A 26,638-nucleotide genomic window follows, 5' to 3' on the forward strand; every position below is an offset into this window, starting at 1 on the left:
TGATGAGGCATCAGAGAGGTTTAATGAATAATTTTAATGGTTAGAAAAGGTTTTTGTTTGTTCAGTCAAGATTTTCTTCTTTGTTCTTTCCTACTACTGAGCCTGGTTCTTCTCTTTATGTCCGATAAGAAAAAGTAAATTACTTACGTACATATTGAAAGGCAGCATTCATGTCCAATCTAAGTCTTGTCTTTATTAGGTTAATCATACTCAATTCTATCATCAGACCCTTGTTTGGCATGGTTTCATGCCCTCTCACCATCCTGGACACCATCCTCTGAATCTTCCCCAGACTATCCTAATATTTGGCACTTAGAATTGTACACAGTATTCCTGATGCAGCCTCAGTACAGAGGAGTTATCAATCAACAAGCAGTAAGCACGTGTCTACTACTTGTGGAGCACTGTACTAGCTACTGGAATTCAAAAAGACAGAATGAAGCAGTCTTTGCCCTCAAGGAGCTTATGTTCTGTTGAAGGAGATGATTTATAAGTAAATAAATATATAAAAATATTTGCAAAATAAATACAAGATGCATTTTTTTTTTGGTGGGGAGGGTGCTAACAACTGTGAAAGGAAATCAGGAAAAATTGATGTCACTTGGGCAGAGTTTTAAAGGAATCAATAGATTCCAAGAGATAGGAGCAAGGTAGGAAAGCTGTGTGTGAAGAACAGCCTATGGACCATAGCGTGCAGTAAGGGGTAATAATATAAGGCCAGAAAGATAAGTTGGGACTAGATTGTGAAGGACTTTAAAAAAGGTAAACAAAGTAGCTTATATTTGATCTTAGAAGCAATAATTACCTCTCTGGTTTGGGAAACTTTTATTTATTTTTGTATTCTTAGAGTTCAATAATTTATACCAAATTTATGCCTAAATTTTATCTTGTTAGATATGGTCTCTGGTTTCAACTGGTCAAAATCTTTTTAGATTCCTCTTTCTGTTGTACCTTTTTGTCATCTGAAAATTTGATCAGTATTCTATTTGTCAACAGGGTGAAACTCACTCCTCAAAATGCAGAGGAGTCCAAGCTGGGTTGGAAGCAGAAAAGTTTTATTAAGAGGAAAATCAGACACTAGTGCTAAAACCCCCTGTATAAGGTATAAAGGAGTCCATAGCCCAGGAGAGGCAGGGGAGATTTATGCTTGAAAACCATGAAGGGAAGGCTCAGAAAGGGGTTAGAAAAAAGAATGGACAATCTTCCCCAGGAGCAGGTGGACACAGAAGCAGGATGTTTTGCAGGAACAGTTGACCAAAGTGCTGGTTTGGGCCAATTTGGGGGAACACCAGCAAAGACATGAGCAAGACTCTGGCTCACTGCAGGCTCCTAATTGGCTCCTTTCAGCAAACAGGTTTACTCTGTGCCAGTGCATCTGACTGGTAAGGTAACTCATATAAAACAGACATATTAATCTCAGGGGCACTCTACACATTAATGCCTTTGTTCAAATAGTTGATAATAGTATTCAGTGGAATGGAACAAGAGCAGAGCCCTGTGCCATTTCACTAGAGACTTCCCTTTAGATCAAGATATGTTAACCACCATTTGTTAATTACCAGTCTTTCAGTCTAATCTGTCAACCAGACTTGAGTCCATCTAATTATTAAGAAGGTTATTTTGGTGGTAGTGTAGAGGATGGATTGGAGAGGGGTAGAAATAACTCTGAGGTTAAATGACTACTTATTCCTAGTTTGTCATACAGAGAGGAAATCTGAGGAAACCCTAGCTTCTGGGAAAGGAGATTTCAAAGGGTTCAGAGGAAAGCCAAGTTGGAGCTCCTGGACTAAAATGCTGTAGAAGTCAGTCCGAGAGGGATGGGAGATGGGCAATAATAAAATTTTGAAGACATAATAATGATAGCACCTTAAATTTTGCAAAGAACTTTACACGTATGTCTCATTTGATCCCAACAACAGCTCTATGAGGTTGGCACTATTGTGATCCCCATTTTACCAACAAGAAAATTGAAGTTGAAAGAGTGACTTGGTCAAAATCCCAAAGCTAGTAATATCTGAGGCAGGAATCAAACTCAGGTCTTCCTGACTCAAAATCTAATGACATCCACTGTGTCACTTAGCTAGAACAGTTCCAATGACACAAAGTGAACAATTCCAATGAAAAGGAAAAAAACAGGATTTGTCTGAAAAGAACCTATGTGGACGTACAGGGAAGTCATCAACTGACTCCCCTTTTAAAAAGAGATGTACAGAAGATGGACATAAGGCCAGGATGAATAAAAGAACGTGACCCAGTTCTGTAAAACAAAAAACAAAACAAAAACAAAAACGGCATCAGGAAGGCTAAGAAATTGGAATGAGCTGAGATTAGAGAGGGAAGCTTGGGCTCTTGTCCACTATGATAAAATACAAACTTCTTTATTTGGGCTTTAATGCCCATCATGACCTTGCTCTAACCTAGTTTTTCCAAGCTTATAAATGACTTCCTTCACACATTCTAGTTTAGCCAAATTGCCCTTGCTAGCTAATCCTCAGATGACATTTATCTCTTATCTATGTGCCTTTGCAGAAGCTGAGCCCCATACATGTAGTGCCCCTCCTCCCCCAATCTTTGCCTGTTAGCTCTCTAGCTTCCTTCAAAGCAAGAGACCTCAAGTGGCATCTTCTATAGGTCTTACATAGAAGGTCTTTCCTCATATCCCCAAGTTGCTAATGCCTCTCCTCCTGAAATTACCTTGGATTCACATGGTATCCATTTTATAGCTACTTTTATGTTGATATGCTATTTCCCTTCAATCAATATCAATCAATCAATCAATAAACATTTATTAAGTGCCTACTATGTGCCAGGCACTGTGCTAAGCACTGGGGATACCAAAAGAGGCAAAAGACAATCCCTGCCCTCAAGGAGCTACAATCAAATGGAAGAGACAACATGCAAACAAATATATACAGAGCAAGCTATATACAGGATAAATAGGAAATAATTAAAACAGAGGGAAGGCACTAGAATTAAGAGGGGTTGGGAAAGGCTTCTAGATAGAATGTAAGTTCCTTGAAGGCAAGGATTGTTACCCTAGTCTCCTGCTTTGACAATGTAGAGAAGTTAGCCAAGTATGAAATAGCTAGGGATGGATAATAATAGTACAAAAATAAGAAGTTAGCATTTATATAGTGCTTTGATGTTTACAAAGCGCTTTACATATATTAATTCATTTAATCCTCACTAACAACCTTATGATGGATGATTGAAGGAATAAAATGAATTTTTTCTCTTGTAATTAGGCCACTTCCTATTTCACATTTGTCTAAGGTTTTAAAAGGGGCATCTCTTCTGTGATTGAACTAAGCTGTAATCCACAGACTCATTCATAATTACTGTTCAACAGAAATAGCTGTTCTTGTGTTCAGCAGCAAATCTGGCTCCTTTCTTCCCCTTCTCAAAGCAAATTTGAACAGAGAATTTTAACAAAGCACCTGCCTTTTAAAGCCTCCTGACCTAGAAGTCTTCACCAGGTCATGCGCCTACTCTGTGCAAAATGAAATTGTGTGCAGTTGCAACATGTCCTGGGACAGGGGAGTAAAACACAGCCATCCAGTGCTACTTTCATTTATTCTCTGCTGATAGATAACAACAGCTGATGTTTATATAAGACTTTAAAGTTAAGGAAGCCCTCTACCCACATTCTCATTTGAATTTCACAAAAACTCTATAAGATAGGGACTACCAGTATCATCATCTCCAAGTTTTTATTTGTTTTTTAAATAGTTGAGGAAACAGATTCAAAGAGTTTCAATAATATGCCTGTGGTCGCACAACCAGTAAATACCAGGGATAGGATTTAAACCTAGATCTTTGGGACTCCAAGTCTAAGACTCTATAATAACAATTTGCCTCACAAGGATGTACTGAAAGTTCCATGATAATGACTAGATGCCCAATACCACTATTGCTCTTTAAAGAGAAGAGAGGTGGTGTATACTATGAACCACTCATTCTCCCCTTTGTTTGAGCCTGTGGAAGGGAAGAGAGAATCTAGAAGGTAAAGATTTCCCTACTCCTTACCATAATTAAAGAAAAAGCGGCTCACTAACATTTCCCCCAACACATCATAGTTTATGTAAGAATCCTCATAAACAATTAAAATTGTTCTTGGCTTAAATGATGATGTGGAGTTGTGACTTCCTATTTTGACAAATGCTTCAATATCTTATTATTACTGATCATCAGAGAAATCAACACTATACCTTACCATTTAACATCAATGACTGGCACTGATTAATCATTTTTAAAGGGGAAATATTTTGTTGATGTATTTTGTTTTTATATCACTTTAATTTATAAATATATCCATCTTGCTCCCCACCTAAAGGGCCAACCCTTGCAATAGAGATTTTAAAAAGAAAGAGGAAAAGCAATTCTTGGCACAATGGATAGAATGTTGGACCTGGAGTCAGGAAGATCTAAATTCATATTTGACCTCAAATAATTTGCTAATGGCATGACCCTGGGCAAGTCATTTAACCTGTCTAGCTTGGTCTCCTGCTCTATAAAATGGTGATGATGATAGCACCTTCCTCATGGGTTGTTGTGAGGATAAAATGAAATATTTCTAAAATGCTTTGCAAAACTTAAAGTGCTAAGTAAATGCTTATTGTTATTACTTTAACTAGCCATTTCAGATGGTATTATTATATGCAATATCCCACAGCCATAATTCCTCACCTCTTCAAAAAGGGGAGAAAAGTACTTTTTTTCTTTTAAAAATTATTTATTTATTTGTTTTAGTTTTCAATATTCACTTCTATAATATTTTGAGTTCTAAATTTTCTCCTCCTCCCTCCGCTCTCTCCTCCCCAGGATGGTGTGCAATCTGATATAGGCTATACATGTACAATCATATTAAACATTTCCACATTAGTTATGTTGTAAAGAAGAATTAGAACCAAAGGGGAAAACCACGAGAAAGAAGAAACAAAACAAACCAACAAAAAAAGCGAAAATTGTATGCTTCAATCTGCATTCAGATTCTCTGGATGTGGACAGCATTTTCCATCATGAGTGTTGTGCAATTGTCTTAGATCCTTGTATTGCTGAGAAGAGTTAAGTCTATCAAAGTTAGTCATTGCACAACATGGCTATTACTGTGTACAATGTTTTCCTGCTTCTGCCCACTTCTCTCAACATCAGTTCATTTCAGTCTTTCCAGGTTTCTGAAGTCCTCCTGCTCATAATTTCTTATGGGACAATAATATTCCATTACATTAATATACTATAACTTATTTGGCCATCCTCCAATTGATGGGCATCCATTCAATTTCCAGTTCTTGGCCACCACAAAAAGAACTGCTATAAATATTTTGGTACATGTGAGTCCTTTTCCCATTTTTATGATCTCTTTGGGATACAGACCAAGAAGTGGTATTGCTAGGTCAAAGGATGTGCCCTTGGGGCATAGTTCCAAATTGCTCCCCAGAATGGTTGGATCAGTTCACAACTCCACCAACAATGCGTTAGTGTTCTAATTTCCCTACATCTTCTCCAACATGTATCATTTTTCTGTTTTGTTATGTTAGCCAATCTGATAAGTGTGCTGTGGTGGAGAGGTACATTTTTTTCATCTCCTCTCTGGAGCCAAACTTGGTCATTATAATTACATAGCACTCAGTCAGTCATATTTTAAAATTCATTTTGATTAAACTATTATAATTGTATAATTGTATCTAATTGTATCATTGTATACTTCACATCAGATCATATCAACCTTCCCATGCTTTCATTTTTTGTTTTTGTAACTCTAGTGCCTAATATAAATGGGGTGATGTGATGCAGAGGAATGTATGTAAGACATGCTTTCAAGTTTAATTTGCATTATTAACATTTTCTCCAGCACTTTCTTAGGTCTAGAGACAATCAACAAAAACAGTAAATCAAGCTCTGATTTGTAGCGCTTATAGATTTCTTAGGTGTTTTGTTTTTGTGTGTGTCTGTTTTGTTTTGTTTTGTTTTGTTTTAGGCATTGGGGTTAAATGACTTGCCCAGGGTCACACAGCTAGTAAGTGTCAAGTGTTTGGTCTGAGGTCAGATTTGAACTCAGGTCCTCCTGACTTCAGGGCCAGTGCTTTATCCACTGCGTCACCTAGCTGCCCTGATTTCTTTGGTGTTAAATGCTCACACTGGCAATATCCTGGCCTGTTTGAGCTAACTCCAACACACCCTGCACATATACACCATTCCCCCACATAGTAGCTGCCTAATAAATTCTTGTTGCTCATTTAAGAGTTCTCTTTCTATCTATAGCTGTAGAGGCTATCTTTTTTATCTTATGCTAATCTATTTTGGGTAGAGCCTTTTATATTCCTGTCACATATCCATTTAGAGCTTATTGTGGTATATGGTATAAGAGGTTGCTTACTTTAATCATTAAAGTAAAATGGTTACTTTTAGCAGGTATTAGAGTGGTTATTACTAATGGAAAACCTTTCTTCCTGGATAAAGTAAAAGATACATGTAGATAATTTGATTTTTCTGAGGGATGACAGGTACTTGTGGAGGCAAGTGAGAATTGCATATTAGCCCTAAAGGGGCAGAGGAGGGAAAAGGTGTCTTTAGTTACATTTCCTACATTATTTACCTATGTGTTTGTGCTTTCTTTTACTTTCAAGGGTCTATGCCAATAGGCAATTTTAGGAGCAAGAACAAGATGGCTATTTTGCCACTTCAGTTACCACTTATGACTTTACCATCACTGTTGACTACCTTGATTGTATGGGCTTCTACAAGGTGCCAAAGCATGGAAACAAACTCTCCAAGAGCTATTAATGGAGCTCCATTTCCTTGGAATAATATGCGGCTTCCCAACTACATCTTTCCAATTCATTATAATCTTATGATCCATGCCAATCTCACCACTTTGACATTCTCGGGAGCCACTGAAGTAGAAATCATCGTCAATCAGCCCAGCAGTTTCATCGTTATGCATAGCCAACGCCTGCAGATCACCAAGGCAACCCTCAGAGAGAAAAGCCAAGATAATCGGGTAGAGCAGCCCCTGACTGTTCTGGAGTATCCATCCAATCACCAAATTGCACTTATAGCCGATCAGCCCCTTCAGATTGGACGTCAGTACATAGTTACCATTGAATATGCTGCCCCTCTTTCTGAATCTTTGCATGGATTTTATAAAAGTTCTTATAGAACTCAGAAGGGAGAAGTGAGGTAATTTTTTTTTCTAAAATAAAAAGGTTTAATGTGTTGGACCCAATGATTTAAAAAAAAATTCAATAAGATTTTCCTTTAAGTTTCTTTCTCTTTGTCTCCACTGTTATTCTTTACTCGTGGAATTGCTGGTGTTGAGAGTCAGAGAGTTGGGAGGGAGGAGGGTGGAGGCATATATTACTTTGACTTATAACTATAAATTCAGTCTCTTAGTTTTTAATTTTACTTGGTTTAATTATAGGATGCTAGCATCCACACAGTTTGAGCCAACGGCAGCAAGGATGGCCTTTCCCTGCTTCGATGAACCTGCCTTTAAAGCTAGTTTCTCAATCAAGATTAGAAGAGAACCACGGCACCTTGCTATCTCCAACATGCCATTAGTAAGCTTGTATTCCTTTATTTTTTACTCTAAGAATAAAAATGAGAAATGGACGTAGCCTTGTGGTGCTTCAGTAAGAGCTCACATTCAATCCATGTTTTTATTCTTGTCTATTTAAAATTTTTTTTTCACCGAGTTTTTTTTATATCTCTATCAAATCGGTCTCTTTGCATCTAGAATCCCTCTTGAAGTTAAAGATGTCTTAGTTTTCTTCCTGAAAATTGCTTCGTTATTTAAGGGGTAGTCTGGATGAGTATCTGTATCATTTCAAGTCACTGATGCAAAATTAGAGGGAAGAAGGGAATGCTTTAGAAGATTTTATGTAATTTTTAAAAAAGGCTATTTCCTAAATTATAAAAATCGGTATGATTTTAAAGTAGATTTTTTCCCCCTAAAAATGGAGCTATTTTGCTGGGTGATAATTTATATATTTTACAATGAGCTGAATGTTAGGGAGACAGAATGTGATGTTGATGTAGTATGAAAATGGATAACAACATAGTTTTTCCTAAACAAAAGGGATATTTAAGTATGTTTAATAAAAAATCAAAATAGATATGACCTGTAGTTCTTCTAATTTTGTAGTAAGGACATTAGTCAACCAATTAAAGGGACCTTTGAGATTCCTTCAGTTCATAACCATCTTTGTGTCATGGCCCCCTTGGCAATCTGATGAATCAAAATAATGTTTTTAAAATGCATAAAATAAAATGTATAGGATTACAGAGGAAGCCAATTACATTGAAATATAGCTATCAAGATAATTTTAAAAGTTCACATACCCCATGTTAACAACTCCTGACTAGTCCAGTCCCTTCTTTTGACAGATAAAGAAACTGCATTTCAAAGAGTTTAAGTGACTTGCCTAAGGTTATACCTCCCATGTCTTAATCCAAGTTTTGATAAAATTTCTAAAAAGGACAGGACCAAATTCAGAGCTCTACAACAGCCCTCTAGGGAACTCTGACTCAGTCATCATTTTCCCACTAATCTTTAGTCCTTGGACAATGTATGTAAACACACATGTAGCTTAACTAGAATTTTCCTTATGAAATGCTAAAATGCATATACTAATGGAATGATAAAAGCATGTGGGAGTCACCCCAATAAGGAGTGGGTAGTAAATGTAAATTAGTTTAATCAGAGTGTTTTCCTGTCACCTAGTGTTGACCCTAGCTGATCTCATTGACTTCATTCTAGTACAATATGTGCCTCATGAGAGCAGGAATCGTTTCTTTTTGTATCTGTTTCCCCAGCTGCCTAGATCAGAACCTTGCACATGGATGGCATTTAAAATGTTGAATGGAGTTGAACAAGGGAATGAGATTCTTGATGAGGAGAGGAAGGAAAGATAGTTTAGGAGCTTTCAGAGGCTGGTTTGGGTAGAGTACCACAACATAGAGTATCATGACGGCAGTGGGGGGAGGGGGAGTTTAGGAATAAAGGCACCAATATGTGATAAAAAAATCACAGTGAGAAATATGAGGAGGTACCAAACACCAATCTCCCATTATAAAATTTTTGTCTAGGACAAACCTCAGATACTTAGCTTTTTTCTGAGACCATGTGGGCTGAGCTTAAGAGACCTCATTGTCTGGGGCAAGAGAGGGTAGTTGAATTGGCTGGACCTTCTGTCTCTTTAGGTTTAGGAGGGATGACTATTAACAGGAAGAACAGCCATACTTCTTGACTGCTTCTGCTTAAGAAACTCCTCCCAAGTCTCCAATCCTTCATCTTTCTCAGTGAGCTAGTTCCATGTTGAAAAGAACAAGAATTTGTGAGAGACTTGCGGGAATGGGATTAGGGAGCGGTTAGCTTTAGTTTTCTATGTAGAACTAGGGAAAATAGGTTGTGACATTTCTGAACTTTCTCACAAGCTGTTTCTATGAATAAATAAACCACATTTTAGCAGAATCAGGGAGCTAGCTCAGTTTACTTTGGTTCTTCTACTGGTTTCTCCTAGATTTTTCGTATTTGAATCAACTGTATGATGATCTGGCTTACTAATTAGAAATGAATGGTTCAATGAGGCTGTCTGTTTGTATATGTGTATCCTACCCTTACTTTTTAAGGTATTTCCATAGATATTGGAAAAGAAAATGAAAGATGCCATAGGAAATATAAGTGCCCCATAATATTGATTAGTCAATCAAGAACTATTTATTAAATGTCTTCTGTATACCAGGCCCTTGCCTAAGTGTTGTGGATACAGAGGCAAAAGCAAAATCGATTCCTTCCCTCAAGGAGCTTATATTCTATCATAATTTTGGTCTACCATTTGAAATTGTTCTTTTACCTTTATTATGATGCTTTGAAATATTTAATGATGGAAAGTGTCCTGATTCTAGGTGAAATCTGTGAATATTGCTGAAGGACTAATAGAAGACCACTTTGATGTCACTGTCAAGATGAGCACTTACCTTGTTGCTTTTATTATTTCGGATTTTGAGTCTGTCAGCAAGATGACCAAAAGTGGAGTCAAGGTAAGCCTATGGCTGTCAAAAACCTCTCCTTTTTATATTCTGAGTTTGCCATAGTAAGCATTCAGTAAATGCCATTGATTAGCAGGCCTAATGAGGATTGCAAGGCTGGCCTAGAAGTAAATCTTTACTACTAGGCTTCAGAATCCCTTCCAGGGGAATCTGCTACCGAAGATTGGGCACCCAAAACAACCCTGACTTAGAGCTACTTCTCTATTTAATTGCTGTTAGTCTTTGCTTACTGTTGCTGCCATAATGAAAATTCCAGAGGCACCCTCAAACAGAAGCTTATTGACACTTTCTGTTGAACTTCTCTTCTTTCCTTATTCAACTAATTAAAAAGGATTCTCTTTTTTTCTTCTGTGGCCTTGGGACTACAGATTTACCCCTTTCTTTGTTCTTCTTCAATGCCCTTCTGTTACACAAGCTATTTTAAGTGAATCATTATTATTTTTTTTGTTGCAATGTGGATAATCTTGGACTATGTATAGATTAAGCAAATTGAAGGTACATGTAATTGTATAGGTTTGTCAGTTTAATGCATTAATTTGGTTTCTTCCCTTAATTCCCACTTTTTATACCTAGGCCTCTTCTCTTAGTCTTTCCCTCTTCCTATGCTGAAAAAAAGAGTAGTATCTCTGGATTCAGCTGGAAGCTGTCTCCCTGAAGCTTTGATTTACCCAGATCCCCCTGAATTTCTTATTTTCTTACTTTACATGACCTTTTCTTTAGTTCTCATTTTTATGTTTTGCCTCCAGACCGTTATTACTCTAACCTGTCTCTCCCATTAATAGATAGGTAAAACATTTATTAAGTTCTTATTATGTGCCAAGCACTTGTGCTAAACACCAGAGATTCAAATTCAGGTAAGCAAGATAGACCCTGCCCTTAAGGAGTTTATATTGTAATCCTACTGGATTGTGTTGGTAACGCAAAGAAATGTTGATGATTTACATGGGTTTATTTTATAATTTACAACTTTGCTGAAGTTGTTGTTTCAATTAATTTTCTTAGCTAAGATTTTTAAAGTAAACTATCTTATCATCTACAAAAAATGATAATTTTGTTTCCATTTTTCCTATGCTCATACCCTCAATTTCTATTCTTCTATTATTACAGGTAGAATTTCCAGCACTATATTATGTAGTAATGGTGATAATGGACATCATTGCTTTACCCCTAATCTTATTGGAAAAGATTTTAGTCTATCTTCATTATAGATAATGCTGGCTTTTGTTTTTTAAATAGATAGTACTTATAATAAGGAAAGATCTGTTTATTCTTATGCTTTCTAGTGTTTTTAAAACAGGAATGGGTGTTGTATCTTATCAAAAGCTTTTTCTGCATCTATTGGTATAATCATATGATTTTTGTTGTTCCTGTTATTAATATGGTCTATTCCTAGTATGACAAACCTGGTTATAGTGCATAATTTGTGTGACATGTTGCAATAGTCTCCTTGATAATGTTTTATTTAAAATTTTTATATCGCTGTTTGTTGTATTTGGTTTTAATGTATTCAATTGATGTTTGGGATTTTAAAGTGTACTACAAGGAAGGCCAGAGTACCCTGATACAGAACACAAGGCAAAGGTGTCAGCAAAGGGAAAGTTAAGCCAGTTATATATATTGAGGGGAGATACAATCAGAAGGGGAGTCAGGGAGAAAGGAAATGGATCAGGTCCCTCAGAGATCCTTGATGAAAAAGGGGTGCTTTAATTGGTAAAGCCCAGTAGATTTCTATAAGGTTCTTATTTGAATAAAGCAGAACCAGGCATTGCAGGAGCAGGGGTAAGCGGGGGTGGTAGGGAATAGGGAAACTAAACTTGACGTGCTGGTAGGTCAAACTTGAGAACTGGTGCTGATTCATACTGGGCAGTGGGGAGTTGGGAATGGACATTTTGGGAATTGGTAACTAGTTGCTAATCAGACTCCCAGTTGGCTGAAACTGTAGGCCTTATTTTGGCAGAATGCCTCAGGGAATTTGGGGTGGGGAAGCTATTGAAGCTCTTAAATATTAAAATTTTCTGTTTCTAAGCTTTTATTCCCAGTGAGGTTCCAATCTTGACTTCATTGGCAAAATTCCCTTTTAGTCCCCCACCCAATTTGACATTGCCCACTTAACAAGAATCCCTAATTTCCAATCCTCTAAGACATTCTTCCATTCATTAACCAACAAGCATTTATAAAATGACTTCTTTGTGTTAGGCACTGTATTGTGTTAGGTGCTGGGGATGAAACAAAGAATGAAACAATCTCTGCTCTCAAGGAGCTGACCTTCAGATCATGTGATTTGCTTTGTGCCCCATCTTTGCCTTTCTGTTTACACATAAGCTAACCACTACCCATTGCTGACTATTCTTTGCACATTTCTCGTTTAGATGTTATTGTAAAGTGTGTCACCTGAAACCATAAAAACATTTGTTGCTTACCTTATAGCTTCTATGTTTGTCATTTGGAATTTATTTTAATTCTACAAGCATTTATTAAACTCCAACTGTGTCACAGTACTGTGCTTGGTGCAGGGGACACTGACAGAATGAGAAAGAGGTTGAGCCTTCAAGGAGTTCACAGTGTACTTGGGGTAGGGGTGGGGAGTGGGGACATGTGCAATATTTACATAATAAGTGACTACACTAACAATTAGGGGCTTAGAGAAGAGCCTTTGGTAGGAAGTGAAATGAGCTTTGAAGGAAACTAAACATGTGTCCAGGCCTAGGGGCCAGCCCAGGCAAAAGAATGGAGGAGCAAGAGAATGTCTCATTCAGGAAACAGCAACATAGCATGCAAAGTAGAGTAATGTGAAATATTAGTCAAAATAGACTAAAGCCAAACTGTGATGGGCTTTAAGTGCCAAAAATGAAGAGTTTATCATTTTACCTTTCAGGTGATAGGGAGCCAAGGAAAACTTCTTGAGCATCAGAATGACATGATCAGGTGCTTTAATTGAAATAGAATTGAAATAGAATAGAGAAGTAATAAAGCCCTGCCCAAACCATATGCAGTAAAATTACTCCCATATCTTTGGTTTGAAGTTATCTGTTCCTTTGTTTGAAAAACAAAACAAAATCAACAAAAAAGAAGAAAGGTGCCTCTACATATTTCTAGCTGTTTAGCTGGATGAGAAAGAAGCAGCCACTAATTAGATTAGGCATAGGGTCTATGATTTACTCTGTACATTTTAAAAAGGTGGAGCAATTATCATGTCAATCAATCAACATTTATTAACTGTCTACTATGTGTCAGACACTGTGTTAAATGCTGAGAATACAAAAAGGGGAAAAGGGTAGTCCCTGCCCTCAAGGAGCTTACAATGGAATTCGGGAGACAACATGCAAACAAATATAGACAACGCAACTGTACTATCATACAGTACTTTTGTAAGTGACTTGGGCTCTGTTATTCAGGAGATGTGTACAAATCCAACTTTTTTTAAGCCACTAGTTTTATCATCTAAAACATAAAACAAACTCTTTTTTTGCTTAGTTACTGCTGATGATGGCCACTTACTCATTATCTTTTTGAATATTGGATGAACACTGATATCTCTGGATAGAGGTTCTGCTCCTCTTTCTGGTTGCAATTGGAAGTGCCTGAATTATTTGATATACTCAAATATCTTTTCCCTCAGGTTTCTGTGTATGCTGTACCAGAGAAGATAAACCAAACAGGCTATGCCCTGGATGCTGCAGTGACCCTTTTGGAATTTTATGAGGATTATTTCAACATTTCATATCCTTTACCCAAACAAGGTAAAGCTTTGAATCAGAGAGATTACAAAACACAGAGTAAGAATGCAGCCCAAAGCTCCAGAGGTAGACCTAACTACATAATTGTTGGCTCATCAATATCCCAAAGAATGAAAAAATCTGGCGTGTACGTGACCACCTGTATATCTCTGTGCTCTTGCTCTGTGCACAGAATTCATGTTTACCTGAAAAGCAGAAACCCATGCAGTCCCTGAGACTTGGAATAAGAAGGCATTCTTAAAGATGAATCAAACTATTAGACTTTGACTGGTTAAATTTTTTCCCCCTGAGGAAGTTTGTGAAAGTATATTTCAGTAATATTAGAGAATATGTATTTTCTTTCCTACATGATGCCTTAAAACTATTTACTTGGTCCAGTGTCTACATGAAAAATGAAGTGGCATCTTAAGACAATGATTAGGACAATTTAGCCCCAAACTATTCACTGTAAGGGTTCTTTCCACCTGGAAGTATACAGAATACTAGACTCCAAGGATGGGAAGATGAGGTTCTGTCATTCACTAGCTATAACCTTGAGCAAGTCATTGGATTAGATAAAAGGGAGTTGGAATAGACAAGCAGTTCTTAACCTTTTGTATGTGTGTCATGGACCCTTTGGCAATATGGTGAAGTCTATGGATCCCTTATTTTTTTTTAAACTGCAATATTTTTTTCTCCCAATTACATGTAAAAACAAGTTTTAACATTTAACAATTTTTTTGAGTTTCAAATTCTCTCCCTCCCTCCCTCCCTCTTTCCCCCATGGTAAGCAATTTGTTCTACATGTGCAATAGATTATACGCGTGCAATCATGCAAAGAATATTTCCATATTAGTCTGGATCCCGTCATAGAATACTGTTTTTAAGCACATAAAGTAAAATATATTTACAAAGGATTACAAAGAAAGCCAATTATATTGAAATAAAGCTTTCAATATCCTTTAAAAACAAGTTCATAGACTCTGGGTTAAGAACCCCCTAAATTAGATGGGTCCTGAGGTCCCTTTGTCTGTTTCGCTTTACTTTAGTCTAGGTACCAAAAGTTTTGAAGTTTAGTGTGCCCTGAGCTTGTTACAAAGCAGTATGTTAACTTAATGTTAAGCAAAGTGGTATGCAAACTATTATCTTCAGATCTTGCCGCCATCCCTGACTTTGAATCTGGTGCCATGGAAAACTGGGGATTGACAACGTACAGAGAATCTGGACTGTTGTATGATGTTGAAAAATCCTCTGCTTCCAGTAAACTTCGGATCACCATGATGATAGCCCATGAACTAGCCCACCAGGTAATCAATGTGTCTTTCAGCTACAAGAGAGCAAAGGATGTTTCAAATAATTGCCTGGCAGATCAGGCAACATTTTTGTAACATTTTCATTTAGGTCTTTTCAAAAGATTTTCTTCCTTGAAAGTAAAATGATCACCTTTGCAGGCAGCATGGTACAGTGGAAAGAGTATTGAATTTGGAGGTACTAGACCTGAGTTCAAATCTCAGCTCTGATTCTTACCTTGAGTAAGCTATTTGATCTCAGTTTGCTCATCTGTAAAATGAGGACATGGATCAGATGACCTTTGAGTCCCTTCTGGCTATTGATCTATTGATCTGTAGGAAAAATTTTTTCTTCCAAGCACTACTTATTATGCCACGGACTTTTAAAAGATACTTCTTTTGTTTTTGATAATTTATAAAAATAACTGTTAAGCTAGCTCTTAGTTGTTGTTCAGTTTATTTAAGTTGTATCTGATTCTTCATGACCCCACTTTGAGGTTTTCTTGGCAAAGATACTGGAGTAGTTACCATTTCCTTCTCCAGCTCATTTTACAGATGAGAAAACTGAGGAAAACAGGTTAAAGGTCACATAGCTAATAATTTTCTTGAGGTCAGATTTGAACTTATGGAAATGTACTCTATCTTGACTCTCGGGCCAGCACTCTATCCACTGTGCCACCTAGCTGCCCATTAAGCTAGTTACATTATGTTTGAATTAATACAGAGGTGTAAAGAACTCTAAAAACGACTTCCTGCTAAAAGTTTATTACCTATATAACTTTACACGTGTGTATATGTGTATATCTATCCATCCATCTACCTTTAATATGAGTAATATACATTATTTTTCAGTGGTTTGGGAATCTTGTCACCATGGAATGGTGGAATGATCTTTGGCTAAATGAAGGGTTTGCAAAGTTTATGGAGTTTGTGTCTGTCAGTGTGACCCATCCAGAGTTGAAAGTTGTAAGTAGCATTATTTTAAAAATTGCTTTCTCCATTTTAATTTGCATTTTTGAAAGATTACTATAGATGCTTTTGTGATTATCTGCTCTAAGAAGTCTTAAAGACTTCTTAGATATTTTTCTGCTGGTGAATCTGTTGTGTGGATTGAGATTCATAAGCCTTTTAAAAATATATGCCAAAAAGACTGGCTCCATTCAAATACTTATTTACAAAATGGATATGAATTTGTCATTATCATTAGAGTGTCTTTTTATCTTTTAGAATGTCTAATAATTAAAGAAAATGAATGACTACCAATCTACCATACTTTTTCTTCACATGTCATGTTGGTTGCCCATCATAGAAGCTTCATTTGTATGCCACCATCATCCCAGTAGGGACTACATTCTAAATCAAATGTGCTTTTTTGTTGTTGTTCTTGTTGAGTGTGGATTCCATTTTATGTGTTTCTTCAGGCAAATAAGATTCTTGAAATCATTGCATAGATTTAATGCTTTATTTGCTTTGAAATAGTATTAACTAAAATACTAGGATTACTATAAAGCCCTCTGAATTTTAAAATTAGAATGTGGTCCCTACTGGAGGTGGAGATGCTATTTGTATTAAGAAATAGACTGTAGAAGTGATCCTTTTGTTTTAAGTTAAGAGCTTTCTTGCTTTCTATCAACCATTAAGTACGGTGCACAAAATCCAAATGACTCTCCTAAAGCCCATTTCCCCCCTTGTTTTTTTTTCTTCTGCTGTTAATATTTTCTTTTTTTAATTAATGAATTAATTTTTAGTTTTCAACATTCACTTCCATAAGCTTTTGAGTTTTAAATTTTCTCCCCCTCCCTCCCCGCTTACCTCTCCAAGATGGTGTGCAACCCTCTTGTTTTTAGAATTCGAATCCATACATGGCAGATTATGGGAGCACAAAGAAGGTACTCTGAATTTTGTTTTGCACACATATCCTCCTAAATCCTACTTTCTGTCTTCTTCAGTTTCTATTTAGATGTGTGCCGTGGCTAAACGTGGCCCTGGAGAAGAGTTGAGAAAATATATCTTTCTCTCTGTTGAAGGCCAGCCCTGACTCAGTTTAGCAGTTCACATTTGAGACTGGAATGAAATGTGTTAGCAGTTCGCAAAAGGAAGTTTACCTAGCATAGGCCGGAAAGGATGCTCAGCAAGCACACAGCATTAGTCCAGTTGGATGGACATTCCCTGCCTCTGCATTTGCTGGGACAGCTTGTTAGCGTCAAGCCTGATGGAGGAACTTTTGATTCATTGCACTAGTTCCTAGGCCTCCAGTAAGCTATGTCAGTGGCTAGAAATCCAGTGCCTTAGGCCAGTTAAGTATCAAAGCTAATTTTGATACTTTCTAAGGACAAACTAGTCTAGTCTGTGTGGGGTTAGGACCTAAAGAGACACTAGCCCAGTCTGTGTGTCAGGAACCCTAGTAGATAATGCTCATACCACACTCCTCTTTTAGCATAGATAGGAGACTATGGAAGGGCAATATTACACATACTGTCAGACATGGTTGATGTGAAGGTTGCTTTTGACGAGTTACTTTTCTCTATCTTTCTTCATAGATGTTTGTTATAAGGGATGGTTCTTTGAGTTTGTTATAAGGGATGGCTCTCTGAATGGGGCTATATTTGGAAAAGAAGTTGATGCAAAAACAAGACACTATTGAAGATGAGCTTAAAAAATAGATGTATGCCACTAGTGATTTTTTTCCTCCTCTCTCATTAGGAAGATTATTTCTTTGGAAAATGTTTTGATGCCATGGAGATGGATGCATTAAATTCTTCTCATCCTGTGTCCGCACCAGTGGAGAATCCTGCTGAGATTCAGGAAATGTTTGATAATGTTTCTTATGAAAAGGTACAAAATTATGGCTTTGTACTTGTGTATTTGTATGGAGGTGTTTGTCATGAAAGTGTGTGTAACAGATGACAGCTAAAAATGAATTGTTAACTTTACCTGATGAAGATCTAATCAGCAGCATATATCTAGCTCTATTCATAAGGCGCTTAAGGAATGAAAGGGAGATAATTTCATAATTGAATTAGATAGCATTTTCAGTATTATTTTGGATAAAAGTTTCCAGGGTTGAGTTGTAGTGTATAAAATCCATAGAAACTCCTCCTTTCATATTAACGTAATTACTATTTTTTTTTTGCCACCTTCCACTCTCTCCCTCCACAGCAGAATGTAAGTTTCTTGAGGGCAGGGACTATAATATCTTTGTGCCCCTGGAATTGAGCATAATGTCTTTCATGTAGTAGACACCTAATAAATGTGTTGATATTAACTGAATTGAGACTTTTTGTGGGAGAGGAAAGGGGAAGGATGCAGTATCCCAAGGCTAGTAGTGGTTGGCCTTGAGTCCATTCATCTGCAACAGGAATCAGGATTTGGTTGGTGAAATTTCTCTCCTTTACCCCACCAAGGAAGATTGGAATGAATAGCAGATTCCTGGAGACATCACTAGACAAAATGCCTAAGATAAATAATTTTCCTGGAAAATGTGCTTAACCCATTGAATGTAACCATTTAACATTACTTTGCATTAACATTTACAGTAGTGATTTTAAATGCTCTTTAAAAAAGACAGCTGTAACATGGACTGTTAAGATCAAACTGAGATGAGTTTTTTTTTAAATTTTCTTGGCAGGGAGCTTGTATCTTGAATATGCTAAGGGACTATCTTAATGCAGATGTATTCAAAGCTGGCATTGTGCAATATCTCCAGAAATACAGTTATAAGAACACCAAAAATGAGGATCTGTGGAATAGTATGACAAATGTAAGTATCCTTGTCGAAAAGCAAGGCTGAGAATTGGAGAGCCTGTTACCACAAGCTCCCTATTATGTGAATTGTTGTAAAAAGAACTGTATGTTCTACAGAAATACCAGTGATTTGTATTTTAAAAAAAATTTTTAAATCAGATTTGTCTGATAGGTGACACACAAAAAACAGATGGATTTTGCTCAAGGAACCAACCTACATCCTCACCTTCGGTAAGCACTTCTAACTGTTCTCACCTCTTTTCTTTTCTTTTTGACTTGTCTACATCAGGCTAATTTCACTCACTGCTCTGTCTCCTGGCAAGAATGAATGTAAGTCAGAACTGAAAGATAATTTTAATCTTTTTTTTTCCTGAAAAGTTAAAGTAGGTTACACAGCCTCCCTTGGAAATATATTTCATTCATACGATTCAATTTCACTCTTTACAAAGGGATGAATATCCAATAACATCAGTCCTTAGTGGGTCAGTACCATTGTCTCAGGATGGCAAGGTGCCGCAGTGAATAGAGCCAGGAAAACTCATCTTCCTGAGTTCAAATCTGGCCTCCAACACTTACTAGCTGTGTGACTCTGAGCAAGTTACTTAATCCTATTTGCCTCAGTTTCCTCATCTGTAAAATGAGCTGGAGAAGGAAATGACAAATCATTTCAGTATCTTTGCCAAGAAAACCCCACATGGGGTCATGAAGAGTCAGACATGACTGACTGTGTTGTGTTGTGTTGTTCATCCTTCATTCTCAAAAAGAACTAATGACATCATGAGATTTATGTCTTCACTTGCACCTGAATTGGATTTAAGTGAGGCAGAGCTGTGCAAAGTCTTGAACAACAACAACAATAACAAAAACAACTAAATGAGTAAATTTAATTTACTTGGCTAATTTACTAAATATGTAGAAATCAAACTTTTTTTATTATTATTGATTTATTTTTAGTTTTCAACATTCACTTTTATAAGATTTTGAGTTTTAAATTTTTCTCCCTTACTTCCCCTCCCCCCTCCCCAAGACAGCATGCAATCTGATATAGGCTATACATGTATAATCATATTAAACATATTTCCACATTAGTCATGTTGTAAAAGAAGAATCAGAGCAAAAGGGAAAAACTATGAGAAAGAAAAAATAAAAAAAATGAAAAAAGAGAAAATAGTATGCTTCAATCTGCATTCAGACTTCATAGTTCTTTCTCTGGATGTGGATGGCATTTTCCACATGAGTCTTTTAGAATTGTCTTAGATCATTGCAGTGCTGAGAAGAGCTAAGTCGATCGAAGTCAGCCATTGCATAATGTCACTGTTACTGTGTACCATGTTCTCCTGGTTCTGCTCACTTCTCTCAGCATCAGTTCATGCAAGCCTTTCCATGTTTTTCTGAAGTCTGCCTGCTCATCATTTCTTATAGCACAGTAGTATTCCATTACGTTCATATACCACAACTTGTTCAGCCATTCCCCAATTGATGGTCATCCCCTCAATTTCCAATTCTTTGCCACTACAAAAAGAGCTGCTATAAATATTTTTGTAGGTGTATCATAAATTTTTTTTTTTTGCTAGGCAATAGGGTTAAGTGACTTGCCAGAATCACATAGCTACTAAGTGTCAAGTGTCTGAGGTCAGATTTGAACTCAGGTCCTCCTGACTCCAGGGCCAGTCCTCTATCCACTGCACCACCTAGCTGCCCCTTATCAAAAACTTTTAAGAACTGATCATATGGTATTCTCTGTTTATCTGAAGACTTTTAAGTCTGGATTAGGCATTGCCAAAAGATTTGCTGTTGGAGATTCCTGATTTTTTTTCTTTCTTCCACTCTATTTTTCTCCCTCCTCTCATTTCTTTACCGTATTCATGATATAATTACATTATCAATAATAATAATGATAATAATGCCTCACATTTAAGCAGTTGAAGGTATCCTTCATCCATTCTCTCATTTGATTCCCATACCAGCCCTGATATAGGTAATATAAAAGTATTATTAACTCCATTTTTATCTATAAGGTAACTAATGCTCAAAGAATACCTTGCTCAAAGTCACATAGCTAGTAAGTAGCAGAGAGGGATTGAACTCAGATGCCCTGACTCCATTTATAGGACCCTTTCTACCAATCTTCACCAGCATCCTCTAGTTTGTAGAAACCTCTTTCAGTACTAACTACTGAATAAATATTCTTTGAAAGCTTTGTTAGCATTATGAACATAACTCCTTGTGAGCTTGTTATATTTTGGAAGAGAATGAAAACCCTAGCTCATTTAAAAAAATAATAATTTTTTTACTGTTGCTCTAAGAGAGCCTGAAAAACTGTAGACTCCTTACCACCTTCCATGTATTGATTTTAATAGAATTTTGTAGGCCTTGCAGACCTCACTGGTTTCTCTTTTTCATCGGCCATGGTCATTGGCTAGTAGTCGTCTCCTCTGAACATCATTTAGTCTTCACTGATAGTTCCTTAGAGCTGAGTCCAAGAGAATGATTTGTCTGTTTATATTTAAATAGCACTGGAGCAAGGAGGCTGTTGATGTAAAAGCCATGATGAACACGTGGACACTACAGAAGGGGTTTCCAATGATCACTGTCACCATGAGAGGAAAGAATGTCCATATGAAGCAAGAACTCTATAGGAAGGGAAGCAGTCACTCTGAGGAAACTGGGTAATGTTTATTAAATGTAACTTATTTCATCGTTCATGTACGTCCAAGTTGTACACATGATTCTTCACTTGACTTGAAAATGGAATTTCCTTTCTTCTGGTGATTTTTTTTTGCAGTTTAACTATTTTCATTACATTTTATGTGTTCTTTGAATTTAAGTTCTTTGAATTTAATTTAAAATGGTTAGTACTGACATTAAGTGTTTGCTAGGATGGAGGCAAATTCTGTTTTATTTCATCTTTGTATCCCCAGAGCCTAACGCAGTGTCTGTAATCTAGTAAATGAGCTTAGTAAATGTTTGTTGAATTGAATTGGATTGAGAACAACTTGAAGTCACTTGTATGAATTTAGTTTGGATCTGGGCAATTGCCATTAAATTATAATGGTCCATTTTGAGGAGATGAGAGCTCAAGAATGGGAAATTCACTGTTGAGCATTGATTCAGGTTAATTCTTGATCCACTGTGGAATACTGGTCAAGTTTAAGGGCTTTTTTTTTTTTTGCCAAACTAGTTCTACCTGGGATCTCACTGGAAGAAAGATATTACATTTTGGTTGACATTAGAGAGATTCTTCAGCATAAGTATCATTCAATTATTAATTGTTTATTATGTGGCAGGCACCATGCTAAACTCTGGGGAACTTTGCTAGAGAATATGCCAATGACATTGTATGTTATTTCCCACAGCAGTTAACCATATTAATCCCCACTAAAATAACCAACAGTCCTCTTTTTCTTTTAGGTACCTGTGGCATGTTCCACTGTCATACATTACCAGCAAATCAGATAAAGTTGAAAGATTTTTGCTAAGAACAAAAACAGGTAATTTGTTATTGAAGTGACCAATCTAATTTAATGGGAAGCCCTTCACAAAATGTTTCTGAGGAGTTAATTTTTCTTCTTTAAAAATTAGTCTTCTTTTATTAGTGTTTTTCTTTTTAAGATCCATTTTAATCATGTCTCTGGCCTTCCATTTAAAATGGGGAATTTGAGATTAAAAACCATGTAGCTGGAAAAAAAAAAGCCACGTTCCTGTCAGACAAGTTCCTGTTTTGAATGATATACTGATGGTAGCGGTGAGATTTCTAGTAGAAATGTCTGAAATCTTTGATTGTGTTGCTGTGTTACATCTTTTTTACTTGTAGGCTGAGAATAGATTGCATTTTTTTCATAGATCTCTTAAGTCTTGAAACATAGTAGATTAGAGCCAGTGCTAGGTATTTTCCATTGAGCTGCTTTCCCCTGGTTTCAAGAATAATGATCTATTGCAATTTCTGCAGTGTCAAACCCACTCTGAATGCCTTCCATATTCCCTTGTATCAGTTAAGATTGGTTCAATAGTTAAAGAAAATGGAGCTATAATTTATTTTGCTTGTTGTAGATGTCCTCATCCTCCCAGAAGAGGTAGAATGGATCAAATTCAATGTGGGAACGTATGGCTATTACATTGTACATTATGAGGATGATGGATGGGAATCTTTGACTGGCCTTTTAAAGGAAAAGCATATGACAATCAGCAGCAATGATCGGGCTAGTCTAATTAACAATGCATTTCAGCTTGTCAGGTAAGTAAGATGTACAGTGCCTGTCTCTGTTTACTTCTGAAATCAAATGCTATTGTAATACCTAGTAGCCTTGGAGAATGGCTCCTCCAGGCACAATATACTTTGGGAGTACCATATCTGCTCAAAACCATAGTTTATATTTCCCATCAATATGTTTATCATTATTAGTCAGTCGGAGGACATAGTTTGTTCAAAGTAAAGTTCAAAGACAGTCTTTAATGAACTAACATGGTAAAGAAAAGTAATAGTAAAATATTTCCCCTATTAACCAGGAGCACAGACAAACACATTTTTGATGAAGAGACGGGACACACACAGAAACACATACAGAGAGGCACATATGTAGGAAATTTATGTGGCCAGAGCACAAATGTAGAAGGTCAGCTCATGCCTCCAACACTGCAGGGCCGTTGATGCCTTCTGGTGATGTCATCATTTTGCTGCTGCTAGGCCTAAATCCTTCTAGTGTCTACGAAGTGTAGTCTCTGCCAAACGCATTGCCAAACATCTGAAGGATGAATTGTCTCTGCTGAACACCATCAGTCTCAGTTGCACTGAGTGGTGGTGGTGGTGGTGGTGGTGGTGTTGGTGGTGGTCCTCTCTGCTTCTAGCTTTTCGTTTTGGCTGCAGTCCTTAGCCAAAGGGCTGTCTCTTCCTCATGAGAAGAATAGGTGTTGCTACGCTTTTAAAGTCCTGAGGCTTTCAAATCAGCAGCCTTTAACACCCAGCCATTAGACTAGGGAATCAAATAAAGCCTTTTTTCCTCAAAGATTAGTCAGTTTCTCAGAGTCTTGATTAGAAGGAGCTTCTTATTTCCACAAGGTAATATGTTTTCTCCATGTACCAAGTTCTTTAGGACTTAGAGCAGTCACACCTAGCTAGCTGGTGCCTCTAGGCTCAAGTCTGTTTTTTTTTTTTAAATACCATTTCCTGGTCACTGGGTCTCTCCTTTGAAGACTTCACTTTAACTTAGGGTTTATATGCTTTTTTTCTCCCTCTGTTTATCTTTGACAACTTTTGTTGTTCGGTCTTTCAGTCATGTCTGACTCTTTGTGACCTCATAGCACAACAGTCCCTTCTGTCCTCTACTATCTCTCAAAGTCTGTCCAAGTTCTTATTTGTTGCTTCCATGACACTACCTATCCATCTCATTCTCTGCCATTCCCTTCTCCTTTTGCCTTCAATCTTTCCCAACATCAGTGTTTTTTCCTATAAGCCTGCCTTCTTATTATGTGGCCAAAGTATTTAAGCTTCAATTTCAGTATTTGTCCTTCCAGCGAATGATCTGAATTAATTTCTTTAAGTATTGACTAATTTGATCTTCTTGCTGTCCAAAGGACTCTCAGAAGTCTTCTCCAGCACCACAATTTGAAAGTGTCACTTATACAGTGTTCAGCTTTCTTTATAGTCCGACTCTCAGAAACATACATTACTACTGGAAAAACCATAGCTTCAACTATATAGATCTTTATCGGCAAGGTAATGTCTCTGATTTTTAGTATGCTGTCCAGATTTGTCATAGCTTTCTTTCCAAGGAGTAAGTATCTTTTAATTTCATGGCTGCAGTCACAGTCTACAGTAATCTTTGAGCGCAAGAATATCTCCTTTTTTGGTTTGTTTTTGTTTGTTTGGTTTTTTTTGGCTAGGCAATGGGGTTAAGTGACTTGGCCAGGGTCACACAGCTAGTAACAAGCATAAGAATATCTAATCTGAAACCATTTCCATTTCTTCTCTATTTGCCAAGAAATGATGAAACTAGTTGCCACGATCTTAGTTTTTTTAATATTAAGCTTAAAGCCATCTTTTATATTCTCTTCTTTCTCCCTTATCAAGATGCTTCTTTGAGGGCTAGACTATACCTAATTAGTCTCTTTTTCTTAAAGATTACTCTTCCAACAAACTTTCAGGGCCTTCGGAGTATGGAGCTCTTCAGTTTCTCAATCCCCCTTCACCTTTCCATATGGATGATGGGGGAGGCACAAAGTTGGAGTCAAGCCCACTAGGCCAGGTTATCTTCTTCCAGTTTAGCCATATTCCTGCTTAAAATTTGTTAAAAAAAAATATATATATATATACATATTATATAAAATATATTAAAACTTATAATATATTTAAAATATCTATTATATTTATTAAATATATTTCTAAAGGAAATATTATATGAATAAAATAAATATATTATAAATATATGTATATATATTTTAATTATATTTTTTATATAGATTTTAACCTGGCCTTTTGGGCTTAACTTTGTCTTTGTGCCTCCCCCATCATCCACATGGAAGGGCAAAAGAGTTTGGGAATACACACACACACATACACACACATTTTCAGGCTTTTGGCTTCCTTGTACTGTCTCTATTAGGTGAGATTTCAAGGAACAGAGAAGCAGTCACACATACCTTAAGCCAAATACAGGGTTTCCTTAATGAATACCCAAATCAAGTCTATGTATTTATCAAAGAAGGGTAGGGAAAAGGGAATGAGAAAGGAATAAGAATTTATATAGCACCTTTTCTGTGCCAGGAACCATGCTAAGTGCTTTATAAATATCTCATTTACTCTTCACAACAACCCTGGGAAGTAGGTGCTATTATCCCCATCTTACATTTGAGGAAACTGAGGCAAATAGAGATTAAATGAATTGCCCAGGGTCATACGGCTAGGAAGTATCAGATTTGCACTGAGGTCTTCCTGACTCCAGGCCAGTGCTCTGGCTGCTGTGCTACCTAACCACCTCAGCTGGACAAACACCCCACTTGTCTGCCATTCCAACTAGGCCTTGGCCTGAATGGGGAGGAAGTCAACTTTACTCTTTCTTGGTGGCCCGCAGATGTTGGTGTTGGTGTTGTTTTTCAGTGGAGGTAGGCAAAAGGAGCTGGATGTTCCAGTTTAGACTGAGTGAACCCCAGGTCCCTTTGAATACCCTCATCATGAGTAGGTGAAATAAGTCTAAACACAGGGTTTGGAAGAACTCTGCTGGTGACACAGGCTGTAGCAGTCATGGATATTCATGAGTTACTCCAGCAGTTTTTGTCTGCGTGCATCTATCCTTCCTCAGGTGAAGGGGCTGCATGACTACAATTTAAATACCTCATGATGAAAAGAGGCAGCTTGATTGTTAATAAACTGCAGTGTTTTTCTTTTCCTAGTTCTTATAACAAACTGCTTAACTCGATGTCTATGAATACAAAATGGTCCAGAGGAAAGAATAGGCATTTTAATCTCTCTCCTTTGCATCCAAAGGTCAAAATGAAATCTTATCCACCAAATGCAGAAAGCCATGAGATAAATACACAGTAGTGGATAAAGGGGTGAATTTGAGACTCAGGAAAACCTGGGTTCAAATCTTGCCTCAGATACTGATTAGATGTTTGACTCTGGGCAAGCTACTTAACTATTCTGTGTATCAGTTTCCTCATCTGCAAAATGAAGGGTTTGGACTTTATGACCTGTAAGATCTTTCTGACTCTAAATCTATGATGTGATATTCTTCTGAGTGGCACTTCATATTCCCACAATCTGATCCTCAATTTTGTTCTTTCTGGTCCCAACTTTTCAAGTTAGGTGTCATCTCCAGTCCCGGGATGCCAGGTCACTTGATT

At 37.0% G+C, this 26,638-nt stretch overlaps 1 protein-coding gene across 2 annotated transcripts in view; it reads left to right on the top strand.

Moving 5' to 3' along the window:
* The window catches only part of ERAP1 (endoplasmic reticulum aminopeptidase 1), a 46,415-nt gene that overhangs the window by 10,909 nt on the left and 8,868 nt on the right, over positions 1 to 26,638 (top strand). For both annotated transcript variants that reach the window (XM_021009054.2, XM_021009064.2), the window contains 12 exons: positions 6,627 to 7,179; positions 7,421 to 7,559; positions 9,907 to 10,041; positions 13,670 to 13,790; positions 14,919 to 15,073; positions 15,908 to 16,021; positions 17,759 to 17,890; positions 18,684 to 18,815; positions 18,959 to 19,030; positions 21,314 to 21,468; positions 22,211 to 22,290; positions 22,850 to 23,033. In XM_021009054.2, the coding sequence (XP_020864713.2) occupies positions 6,632 to 7,179; positions 7,421 to 7,559; positions 9,907 to 10,041; positions 13,670 to 13,790; positions 14,919 to 15,073; positions 15,908 to 16,021; positions 17,759 to 17,890; positions 18,684 to 18,815; positions 18,959 to 19,030; positions 21,314 to 21,468; positions 22,211 to 22,290; positions 22,850 to 23,033 (1,967 nt within the window). In that variant the 5' untranslated portion in view covers positions 6,627 to 6,631. The remainder of the gene's footprint in view (positions 1 to 6,626; positions 7,180 to 7,420; positions 7,560 to 9,906; positions 10,042 to 13,669; positions 13,791 to 14,918; positions 15,074 to 15,907; positions 16,022 to 17,758; positions 17,891 to 18,683; positions 18,816 to 18,958; positions 19,031 to 21,313; positions 21,469 to 22,210; positions 22,291 to 22,849; positions 23,034 to 26,638) is intronic.

This window comes from Phascolarctos cinereus, unplaced genomic scaffold, assembly GCF_003287225.1.
Source record: "Phascolarctos cinereus isolate Bilbo 61053 unplaced genomic scaffold, phaCin_HiC Scaffold_4;HRSCAF=312, whole genome shotgun sequence".
Classification (NCBI taxonomy): Eukaryota; Metazoa; Chordata; class Mammalia; order Diprotodontia; family Phascolarctidae; genus Phascolarctos; species Phascolarctos cinereus.